The 12,415-nt window shown below is 45.1% G+C and overlaps 1 protein-coding gene across 2 annotated transcripts; it reads left to right on the top strand.

Annotated features, from left to right (window-relative positions):
- Nucleotides 1–388: 388 nt before the first annotated feature.
- Nucleotides 389–3,546, top strand: LOC124692332. Of its 2 annotated transcripts, none has more exons than XM_047225681.1 (4): nucleotides 389–684; nucleotides 2,136–2,389; nucleotides 2,506–2,979; nucleotides 3,063–3,546. In XM_047225681.1, exons 1-4 carry the CDS (start codon nucleotides 603–605, stop codon nucleotides 3,351–3,353), a joined length of 1,101 nt encoding a protein of 366 aa, XP_047081637.1. In that variant the 5' UTR covers nucleotides 389–602; the 3' UTR covers nucleotides 3,354–3,546. The 2 variants fall into 2 exon arrangements, with proteins under 2 accessions (XP_047081637.1, XP_047081638.1); XM_047225682.1 differs by lacking the exon at nucleotides 389–684 and adding an exon at nucleotides 1,519–2,102.
- The last annotated feature ends 8,869 nt before the right edge of the window (nucleotides 3,547–12,415 follow it).

Raw genomic sequence — 12,415 nt, 5'->3', positions numbered from 1 at the left:
TGGCCGGCCAGGGTGATGTTTTTCAGCCTCATCCTTAACAGCGGGTGGGGGAGGGCAACATCCTCGAAAGAGGAAAATCTCCTTCTGGCTTTCTTGTTCATAGAAATCCGTCATGTGCCGGCATCGACTCGAGCAGGGAGTTTCTAGAAGCTTTGGAAACAGGGAGCTGGGCACGTCTCACTGTGTTCTTCATACGACGAGTTGAAAGTTGAAACCCAGCAGCACCCGTAGGACCTCCTTGCCCTGTAATTGACTAACGAGTACTTTGACCATTCCACGGCGTGGATCGACCCGGATGCGAATAGGGTGTCTCCGTGGCAGAGCCAAAAAAAAGCTTTTAAAAAAAAGTGAGCCACGAGGGCGAGAGCATCACGTGCGCCATCGCGACAGCCGCCGATATCCCCGCTCTCCGCGCAGCCTCGCCGGCTAAGCATGGGTAGATGTAGCTCTATATAATACCACCACGGATCGCATCTCCTGCTTCACCTGCACACATCGATCCAACGTCCGCCACGGCGTATCGGTTGCTTCTCCGATTGTATCTCTTCTGAAGCTCCACCGGCCAGCTACATCGCTGGTCTGATCACTTCTCTCATCTGGCCATGGCTGGACCGGGCGACAAGCCGTCTGGCTCCACCGTCGGCCAGGAAGCCCCGCCGCATCGACCCGCTGCCGCCGGCTCCGGTACGTGCAGCCGCTTCCCCCGCCTCGATCGTCCATGTTCCTCTTTCGGACGGTCCTGATTTCTCGCGTCAATATGTTCGGTTTTCATTAGTTCGACGACCTTGTGACCACACCATGGATACCGTCGTCTCTGAGTTCTTTCCTTGTGTATTCTCGCTGTCGACCTTGTGACCACACCATAATTGATACCATTCCACCGCGTCCTGGTAACCTCGATCGGTTCTTTGCTCACTGCTCTTCTGGTTCCGTCGCGACCGCGCACCTTGCGATGATCTGATCTGAGCCCCGAGAACGAGATCAATTCCGCGACAGCGAGGCCCGCTCGACATGAAGATCCTTGGCTCCTTGCTCCGGTCGAGGCAACTTGTCTTTGTCTGCATACGAGATGCACATGCGTAGTTTCGTTGATAACGGTTGCCCATTGCTTCTTGGCTTGTGGCGAAATGTCCCGATTTTTTCTTTTATTTATTGTGCGTGCTCTGAACCAGTCCACGTTCTTCTATATTTAGACAATGGCGTGGCGTGAATCGCGCCTCGCACTTCGGCCGAATATCTTTGGGGTTTTGCACATGCTTTGTCTTATCTATATAAGTACTCTAGGGGAGCATATTCTTTTAAGACCCTGACTTTTTGCTCTTAGGCTACCATAGTGCAAAGTATCTTATAGTGATATCATCCATATGATATCAGTCTATGATACTATCTCTATACTGGTTAGTATCATCTAATAATATCATAATCTCATGATATTTAATTATTTGTAAGATCTCAATGCAATTGTGTGTATAGAATGTATTTGACATTAAATTATCTAGTTTCACATGCTATGATACAGTATCATATTATTATCATATTATGATACCACTAACATATCTCTCCTCATTAATTATAGTGACACATCAGATTTTTACCAAGATGGCATGCATGATACCCCTTGCACCGAGCCAGCCAATGCCTTGTATTTGCATGTTGCATGGACAGTTTGTTCTTTTTTTTTTCCTTTTCCTATACACCTATAAGGAGATTAGCAAGTGCATCACTCTAAAATTAGAGTGTACCAAGGCTCTGTAGTTTGGTCCAAGAAACATTATATGGTTCAGGTGGGACTGGTTTGTTCTGTTCAGTTCCAAAGCTTGACACGAGATGACAAAAGGAGGATTTTAGATCATATACTCGGAGCTGCAAGCCAAGATCATTTAGCCATGATTGGTTGCTATTGCATCTACACCTTACTGTTAATGTGTAGGGCTATTTTACTGTTTATTTTAAGCTGAACTACAACAGATATTCAGTAAGATCTATGTTCCCCGTAAAAGAGCATTTGTATGTACTCCCTTCACAGTGTCCATAAGACATAGGACTCTGTATTTGGTAGCATTCAGTGATACTAATGCAACGCGTGTGTTTTCTAACGGCAGGTATCGCCAAGAGGCTTCCCTTTCTAACGGCAGGTATCGCCAAGAGGCTTCCCCGCCTTGCATTTATGATCTTGCTGGCGGTGCTGTTTCGTCAGCTTCAGGCGCCGCCTCCCAAAATCTGCGGAACGCCCGGCGGCCCTCCGGTGACCGGGACAAGGATCAGGCTCAAGGACGGGAGACACTTGGCCTACCATGAGTCCGGTGTCCCCAAGGAAGAGGCCAAGCATAGGATCATCTTCGTCCATGGATTCGACTCCTGCAGATACGATGCGCTGCAAGTATCACCCGTACGTGAGCGATCAATCAGTCGGGCTACCTCCTGAATATATACTTATGATTTTCGTACAGAACAGAAGATTGGAGATTTGATTTGTGTTGCTGGAAACTTTGGCGCTGATTGCAGGAGCTTGCGCAAGAGCTCGGGGTCTACATCTTGTCCTTCGATCGGCCTGGGTACGGCGAGAGCGACCCGCACCCTGAGAGGACCGAGAAGAGCACCGCCCTGGACATCGAAGAGCTAGCCGACGCCCTTGAGCTTGGCCCCAGGTTCTACCTCGTCGGATTCTCCATGGGCGGCGAGATCATGTGGAGCTGCCTCAAGCACATCCCTCACAGGCTCTCCGGGGTGTCGATCCTCGGCCCCGTGGGCAACTACTGGTGGTCAGGGTTCCCGTCGAACGTGTCGTGGGCGGCGTGGTACAAGCAGATCCCGCAGGACCAGTGGGCCGTCCGCGTCGTGCACCACGCCCCCTGGCTCACCTACTGGTGGAACACCCAGAAGTTCTTCCCGGCATCCAGCGTCATCGCCTTCAATCCCGCCATCCTCTCCCGGGAAGACATGGCCATCGTCCCCAAGCTCGCCTACCGAAGCTACGCGGTATGTGATTTTGTTTGAGTGCAGAAGCAGCTCAGTCCTCTGCATTCCTAAATTGGTGTTTCCGATTCCTTGTACGCGTGCAGGGCCAGGCGAGGCAACAGGGAGAGCACGAGAGCCTGCACCGGGACATGATCGTCGGGTTCGGCAAGTGGGCGTGGAGCCCGCTGGAGCTAGAAGACCCGTTCCCGGCCGGCGACGCGGAGGTGCACCTGTGGCACGGCGCCGAGGACCTCATCGTGCCCGTCGGCCTCTCCCGCTACATCGCCAAGACGCTGCCGTGGGTCCGCTACCACGAGCTGCCAACGGCCGGGCACCTCTTCCCCATCGCCGACGGCATGGGCGATGTCATCGTCAGGACGATGGTGCTAGGATAGGACACAACTGAACTGCTGAAGCCACTGTTGTTAGCTACACTGATGTTGACGATAATAATGATCGAATACCACTCTTCTGCTCAGCACCTTATTTTTTTAGCAACAAATGCCGGCAAGATTTTTTTCTAGATATGGCCATTTCTTGCTGATTTTTGTACAAGAGATCAGTTTTGTCATTTTTCCCACTTACATCGATTGCTCTCTCTCAATCCTTCCCTTTAATTTAACTTGGTGAAAGAAGATAGATATAACCCAAATGCTAAAAACTACCTCGGAGAATCATTGACATGCCTAAGCCACTGTTTCCTAGCCGTTCGACCGAGTTGATAAAGTGCATTGCGCCAAAATACCGGCAAAAATATAGGGTGCGAGCCTACCTGAACCCACATGTAGGAACAAAACTCAACTTCAGTGACTTAAGCTCAGTCGCCGAGCCAAAGTCACAAATCTTGTCCCTTCATTTGAGATCGAACGTGCCAAATTGACCTCGATTCGTAGTTAAGAATTTTGAAGTGTTTCATGAAAAACTGAAACAACTCCAGTAAATTGTAAATGCTTAGTTGTATATTCCGAGAAAAGTTTTATCTGTTTAGTTATGTGGTTTGTGATTAAATAGCTTTTTTAGTCCCAATACAAAAATAGCATTTTAGTTTGTCTTCTTATTGTTTTTCTTTTGTTTCTTTACTTTTGTTTGCTTGCATAAGTACTTTTAATTTTGCATATTTACTAAGCATGTGTCTTTACTTTACATTAAACAAAAAGTTAAAATTGTTCGCGTATGCTTATAATTATTTCTATCCTTGGTAAACCACCACCGCCACCTATTAGTGATGAAATTTTACTTCAATCAACAATCAAGAGAATCTTGAATGGAAGAATGGTTTATAATTATAGAAATAAAGGAAAAGGTGTTCTATGACTCATGCCCAGAGTTACATTTTAAAGAGGTTCTACTATGGTCTAGATATATGGTCACAATTTTTTTGATTCATTAACTCATGGTAGTTTCGCCTTAGCAAGCCCATCATTTGGGAATCATTTCTTCTGATCGCATGCTGATGGCGAAAAGGAAATTTTTGGGAGCCTGCTTTATGGATGTGGTGGCTTCCGCTACATGGAACATTTGAAAAATTCGAAATAACTTGATCTTTAAGATCATAGCTGCCTCATTTAACTGCTCGAAAGTGAAGTTTCAACATGATCTGATGTTCCACCAATATAAAGTGAAAGCAGCCTTTGTTCAACCTCTCATTGATTGGCTGCTTATGATTTTTGTTTAATTAGATGGTTATTTTTTCCCATTTTTTTCCTCCCTGATGTAATCTCTTCTTACAAACTTTGTATTTTTATTTTTACCTCTAATATAAAAAATACACCATAGGGGATTTCCCCTACAATAAAGGTGTCCAAAAAAGAAGAAATTGTAATGGAAAATTTTAAAGAATATTTGGATGGGTTATTTGAAAAACTAACAAATGGTCTCAACGAGGCAGTTAGTAAGAAATGCATGTACAAAATATGTTCCTTTACTCATTCGAAAACTATAAATATGGATGATAATATGATTGACTTCTAAAGAAAGTATCATCTTTAGAACTATATGTTGGACAAAAGGAAAGTTCACTATAACATGTTCGTAGAAAAATATCTCATGTAAGTGATTCTTTTAAATATGCTAAGGATGTATGGAAGAATCTTTATGAGTGGTAAGAAATGAAAATAATAAAAATAAGAAGTTCAGGAAATTAAGATGCTTTATGATACCATTATTGAACCTTTACCTAATATTGATAAATGTATCTTACATGAACTTATATCTATCTTACAAAAAATTGCTAAAGAACTCCATCAAGGTGGTTTTGGTTCTTATGTTGCACATCATATGCTTAAAGAAAAGATAGATAGATACAATAGAGAAGCCATGATACCTAGAAAGTCGAATAGAAAGTTGATTGGCATGCTATTCTAGATTTAGGATTTAGTGTTTGTGCAATATCTAAAGAACTATATGATAACCTAGAAATAGGTGCCATGGAAAATGTGATATTGATCTATTACTTGTTGTGCGAAGGATGCCTTGAGTAGAGTTAATAATTTTATGGTTGAATTGCATATGAATTTTGTGCACGTGGATTTTATTAATGGACATGTGGGAGAAATTCTTCTAGTCCTATAATACTATGTAGACCTTTTTGAGAACCACATGTTCTATCATTGATTCAAAGGAGGGCAATGTGAAGTTCAGTTCCCTCATAAGAATTTAATGGAACAATTACCAAGGCATAAAGAGGTGTTCAACAAGGTTAAGTGCCCACATGAACTGTACCCATCTTAAAAATAAGGTATGCAGCCTAGATATATGGCTATAAAGAAAGCACTTTGCTGGAGGCAACCCGGTTGTTTTATTTCATTTTTGTTTTGAGTACTTGTTGTAGCAATAGAGTCTTTATTTTTGTTTGTTTACCTTAGTTTTTAAAAATTAACAAGTTTTACTCATTTTGGATAATGAAGTTGACAATACATACGCTGGAGTGCAAATTTATGCACGTTATTGTTCACGATTTGTTTTTTCATTTTTAGTTGTAACTCTGGTTGGGCTGAAAGTTCTATTGTAGTTACAAATTCTCATCCTCTACATAGGAACAAAAATTTAAAAAATTCCTCACACTTGTAAGTGGTCTAAACGTTTTCCAGCAGTTGTTTGTTTGGACATATTCTATCCTTTGATGCAAAAGTGGTTTATTTGAGTTGCTTTTGGATTATTTTTAGTATGTTGAAATATTTTGAATGTTTGAAACTTAGTCAACTCTATGGACATTTGAGGTCATAATTTATTTTGGAGTTTGCATAACAGCTTGGATATTATCTTTGTACTACTAATGTCACCCAACAGAAAATATGGGAGAAAGTTTGTGTTGAATTTTTTAACATGGAATGGAGGAACAACAAACAAGTAGATATCCAAAAAATGGTGCAAACCATAAGTTTGGGGATGCCCAAGGAACCCAAATATCCTATCACCTTCTCGGTTGCACACCTCTAAACTTTGTTTTTCAAGCAACATACACCTATCACACAAAAAACTTGGAGCGCCTTTATCTAGATTTAGCTTTCAGGTTTTGTTTAGTAGTCTTGCTTCTAGATAAAAGATTACACATATCACGTAATTATTTTTATCATTTAAATACTGGAATAAAATAAAGTTTGAGTTTGGATGCTACTAAAGAAAGGTCAAGGGATGAATCTATACCTAATAATAAAAGCAAAAGGGTTTCTTGTTGGTCCATCTTTTTCTGCCCCTAATTTTCATCTAAATTACATGGCTTGCCACCGCCGGGTTATCACGAAGCCGAGTGAATGACAAAAAACTACCACAATTGTGCCAAACGTGACAAACACCTACCATTTGACGTGTTTTTCGGTAGTTTTGTTCTACATGGTTGTCACGTTTGGCACAATTGTGGTAGTTTTTTGTCATTCACTCCACGAAGCCTTACCGGTTGGAAGTTTACTCCCTATTCGCAAAAAAAAAAGGAAAATGCTTGCGATCCGGTGACCGATCGCGTCGCGCGGATCGGTCGTCCGGCCTCTCGCTCCCGCGTCGCTTAATGGGCTTTCTTTTCTCGGCCCAACAATTGTTTCCCTGCAAACACATGGAGTGAGATGATGAACTATTTGTTGTAAACAACTCGTAATTTTTGTAGGATTTGTTGTTAACAATTGTTGTAAAGAGACAACATTTTTTTATTTTTTGTTGATGCTAATAATAAAGTGATTTTTTATTTTGTTGTAATCATTTGTGACTTTGGATAAAATAGTAGGTGATTATTGTTGTAATTCAATCTGTAGCAAACTAAATGTTGTTTGACCACTTTGCATCATTTTTGCAAACATATTGATTTTTTATTGTAATCGTTTGTGACTTTTTGTAAAAAAAAGTTGATGATTTTTGTTGTAATTCAATATGTAACAAATTAATGTTTTTTTCTTTTTTTTTTACAAACATATGGATTTTTGTTGTAATAGTCTCCGGTTTTTGTTAATAATAATGGCTACTTTTTGTTGTAAATTGATCTCCAACAAAATAATTTGTTGGTTTAACCACTTTATTGTGACATTACTTTTAAAAAATGTTTGCGACTTTTTGTTGTAGTAGTATATATTTTTTGTACGCGGAGAGAGGATTTTTGTTGTAATACTCTTCACATTAGGGGGTACTGCGGGTTGGTTTCCAGAAAAAATGAGGGTTGCAAATGTAAAACTGCATTTGAACTAATATCTGAGAAATATAGTACTGCGGGTTGATTCTCCAGAAATCGGAGGGTATAATGTAAATTTCCAAATGCGACTGATTCTGGCCGTCGGATCGCCATCGGACGGCGCGGAGGAAGACCGATTTTTGCCCCCAGATCCGGCGCCCGACGCGTAGCGTTCGCCAAAAAAAAAAGCGAAGGAATCGTTTCTTTTTTCCTGCTCTCGTCAATCCCTCAACCCGCACAGTTGACCGGATCAGAGCTGGCCCGACCCTCCGGCCAGCTTGCCGGAAGCGCGCCGCCAGTCCAGACTTCGCGGACCTCCTCCGGCGAGGGGAACGGAACGGTCGTTTCCCTGAACGCCTGCCCCTTCCCTGGTGCCCTACCGCGGATGATCCCCATCCTGTTTCGTCCTAATTTGGCAGCCGCCGCTGGCTTCAACTTCGCCGTCATCGTCGCCCTGACCTCCTGCCGTCGACGTATTCCTCCAGCATCCGTCCCGGTAGTCTTCTGTTCGGATGGCTGCGCGGCCGACGCCGGCCTCGCCGGTACCGATGGACGCAACCATGGCCTGGCACGGCAAGGTCCCCTCTTGAGGTCCCGAGTCCCGCCATGTATGCCCCCGCGTCCACCCGGATACGGGCGGCCTGGCGCAGATCCAGCGGACGGGGCTGGTGGGCATGGCACCCTCGCCGGTCAAGTTTTTGTAGCTGTTCCTCGCCGTCTCCATTATTAGGCGGGCTGTCTTCGCATAGGCCATGGAATCTGCAGAAGCGAGAGATAGGATCCCGCGAGACGCGATTGTGGAGCTTTGTTTTTGGCTACGCCTCGCGGGGGAATTCGGGCATTTGGTTCCGAGCATCACGAGTCCACCGATTGGTTACTGCTACTTCTGGCTGAAGGGTTTTCAGTTTAAGGGTCGGTTAAGTGAGCATGATTGAGTTTCTCCTTGATCTATGACTGAAACTGGAATGGCTTAATTGCTCTCATGTAGCAGATGCAGCAGTGAACTGGAGCCTGGTAGATGGTTTGCTTTCGTTTGGTTTTTGCAGGTCTTCAGTGTTAAGGCCTTAAGGGTGTATGCTAACCATTTGCCCGGAGGTGATGTGTGTTAATTTCCGAGGCAAAAATATAAGACATTAGTCTGAGGTTTGCTTAGCTTATCTTTACCGTGCATGGTGCTGACAAATTGTTCGCTATTTAAGTCATTACATCACTTGTTTTTTTTCGCTATATAAGTCATTACATCACTTGTTAATCTTAGGAAGATAATTGATATTAATTATTACCCGGTTGAAACAACAAAGAGGTCAAATATGAGGCACGTGCCAATTAGAATACATGCCCAAGACCTAGCATGCGGTTTCATTTTACTCGCATACCATGTGATTTAGCACAGGTACATCCCAAACTAACAAAGTGAGCCTATTTCATTTTGCATTTTGCTGAGAGCACGCGCCTATGGCCAACTCAACATGGACACTGTCAGAGCATCTCTAACAGAGGCTCTAAAATTTGGCGCTATAAAAGTCATTTGTAGCACGCTCGATTCGGATACGCGGTGACGCTAGCTTCACCAGGTGTTGCGCTAAAATGTTGTGCTTAAGTCATCCTTTTGCAGATGCGCACAATATAAATATAGACTGGAAATATAATTATATTGTAAAGTTCAATCCACATTTGGTACAACTAAATTTATTTTAAAACTAGACTATACTACTCTGAATCCCAGATGAACTCGAAGGAGCTCGTGTTGTCGACGACACCGGAGTCGACGTCCAGTCGAAGGAGGAGGAGGAGTCGACGGTAATCGTCGACGGGCCGGCGCCATTCTTCTTCTCCTCCTTCTTCCTCGCCGCCTGCGCCCTCCTCACCTCTCGGTCCACCTTCTTCGCTGCCTTCTGCGCCGCCTTCGCCTCTTCCTTCTCGAAATAGAAGGCTTCCTCGCCGGCCACATCCTCCGGGAAGCGCCGCGCCCACTCGAGGCGCATACGCTCGTCGCGCTCGGCGATGACGAGGCGTTGCTCGAGCTCGCGCTGGCGCTGCCACGCCTCGCGCTGGCGCTGCCGCGTCCAGACGTCGTCGAAGTTAATCGAGCGGCGGGAGTGGCCGGGACGCTAGGCGACCGCGCCGTACGCGTGCGCTGCCTCGTGCACGACCTCGAATCTCCAGAGCCTGATGCGCTCGTCACCGCTCCGGATCTCGGCGTAAAAGGTCATGTTCAGACGCGCGCGGACGCCGCGGTAGCCGGAGCTCGAGCGGTGGCGGGGAGACATCACGTCGGCGTGGAGGCGGAGTGGCGCGCGAGCGAGGTGGAGAGCGAAGCGACGGGCGTCTGAAAGTTCCTGGCAATTTGTTGTGCGCGCGCCGCGTTTTATTGCACGCGCTAGAAGCGGCGCAACAACTTTGGCGCGTAGGATAGCGCGCTGATATAGCGCGCGGGAAAAGATTCTTTTCCCGCGCCGGTTTGGTGCCTCCGCTGGAGGAACACGGGAGCGCGTACGCTAAATTTCGGTTAAAACGCGATAGCACGCCGTTTCACGCGACTGTTGGAGATGATCTTAGCCAGACCTAAGTTAATAAAATGGGATTCGCAAAAAAATCATTAAAAACGACTACTTACCCTCAACGGAAACCCAGATCGACTGCAAGTTCCCTCCTCGATCTCTTGCGCGTGCTCAACCTTGCCATCGTTCTGCCATCATGGTTGGAATTGGAAATCGTCTCCCTTAATCTACTGTGGGAGTGACAAAAAATTTCAATATCCCACTTCCCCTAATAATATTCTCATTTATTAATTATTAGTGACAATTAATTAGAAGAATCGGTGGCATGCCCCTGCGAGATTTTAGTTTATGAGGCTCTGTGTTACAGATTTTTTATCCCGTTGCAACGCATGGGTAAATTTCCTAGTAATTACATATGGGAAACCTCATGACTATTCTTACACTTTGTGTTATGTTGTATTCTTGAGTTTATGATATCTTGCAAGTGTCATATGTTGTACTATTACTGAATGGATCGTAGCGAACAAGAGGGGTGTGGTGAATGGTCGCTAAACAAGTTTTATAGCCTTTTCAATTTTAAGCGCGATGCGGAAGTAAAGGTGGTGACTTTGATGATAGGGGTGTTCCTAGTATGATCCTAGCGATGCAACGAGTAAAGGAACCTAACAAGGTAGTAAAGAGAGGGAGCGAAAAAACCGGGGTAGCGGAGACGAGGCGAGGTTTGTTTCCCGCAGTTCCTCTCACAAAAGGGAGTACGTCTGCGTTGAGGAGGTGCTAACCACGAAGGCTAGGCGGCCACGAAGGCCTCACCTTGTTCCTCGAGAAAGCCCCACGAAGGAGCTTCCCCTTCTCCACTAAGTAGCCGGTCGAGGCGGCGGTTCCTTCACAAGGTTGGGGCGAGCTCCACAAACACCGGAGGCTCCCAACACCCTATGGGGCTAGCACAACTCCAAGCTAGCCTCCATAGGAGCACTTCCTCCAAGATCCCACCATAGGAACCCTAACTTCAAGATCCAATAAGGACTAGATGATATTGGTGAAATCTCTCATGGTAGAACTATAGATTGGGGTCTCCTCCACCACTCCTCAAAGTTTGGGCAAGATTGGTTGGGTAGGTAGGGAGATCCTCAAGGTTTGAGCTCAGCAACAATGGAGGAGAGAGAGAGAGAGAAGAGACAAAATCGAGCTGGGGAAGAAGGGGCCCTTTTATAGGCCCCCCCAAATCCAACCGTTATGTGCTGATTCCGCACGACCAGTACTACCGCTTGGGCAGGCGGTAGTACCGCTCTGGATTCGAATTCTGCCCACAGATCTGCCACGTGGGCTCGAAGCGGTAGTACCGCTGCCGGTACCACTGAGGTACCGGCAGGGCCTCTGCGAGCCCGGGACTCTCACCCGGTAAAAGAGAGGTACCAGGGCGTTAGTGCCGTATCTCATATTTACGGTACCAAAGCGGTACCTTGACGGAACTACCGCTCGAGAGCGGTACTTCCGGTCGAGGTACCGTCGAGGTACCGTAACATGTACTGTGGGCATTTTTGTCGTGCAAGTCCAGAGTGGTACCACTGACCGGTACCAATAGGGTAGCGGTACTACCGCTCTTGGATCCGGTAGTACTGGTCAGGCAGATTCAGCTTTTTCCTCTTTCCCTCTCCAACCACGTCACCTCGCGACACACACACAAAAAACCAGAAAACCTATAAGCTAAGCTTGAGTCTTCCGATCCTGATGCGTTCAGCGAGGGCACCGTGCACCTGCAAATCTATCAAAGACAAACTATGCACATGGTGAAATTCATTCAAGTGTTGTTATCAAACACACAAAACACGAGGTATATATTTTTCTCTTTCAATCTCCCCCTTTTTGGTGTTTGATGACAACACAAGAATTTGCAATATAGCATAAGATATTATGATAGGTTTCTAGATTTGCAAAAGCTAGACGGAGCTCCCCCTAGATGTGTGCATAGTTAGAATATGCATTTGAATACAAATACACACATCCTAGAGACATAACTCCCCTAGATTCTACAAACCAAGCACATATGCAACAAGGATATTTGACATGTCTATATAGCATATGCACACTATGGAGGCAACATATGGCAATACAAGAAGTTTTGGGTGAATGGGTCATACCTTTCCCTTGAGAAAACCCAAACTTCCAATAATAATAATGCCTCCATAGAAATGGTGTAGCCACAATAGATGAATATCCAATACCAATATAGGCTACCATGAATAGGTCTTATTACAAACCGGGAGATCCATGAATAGAGTAGCAAAGTAGCAAGCATACGAAT

The sequence above is a fragment of the Lolium rigidum genome, chromosome 2 (assembly GCF_022539505.1).
Source record: "Lolium rigidum isolate FL_2022 chromosome 2, APGP_CSIRO_Lrig_0.1, whole genome shotgun sequence".
NCBI classification, from domain to species: Eukaryota; Viridiplantae; Streptophyta; class Magnoliopsida; order Poales; family Poaceae; genus Lolium; species Lolium rigidum.
Note: the sequence above shows the minus strand (reverse complement) of the source record. Positions and strands in the feature narration are given on the sequence as shown.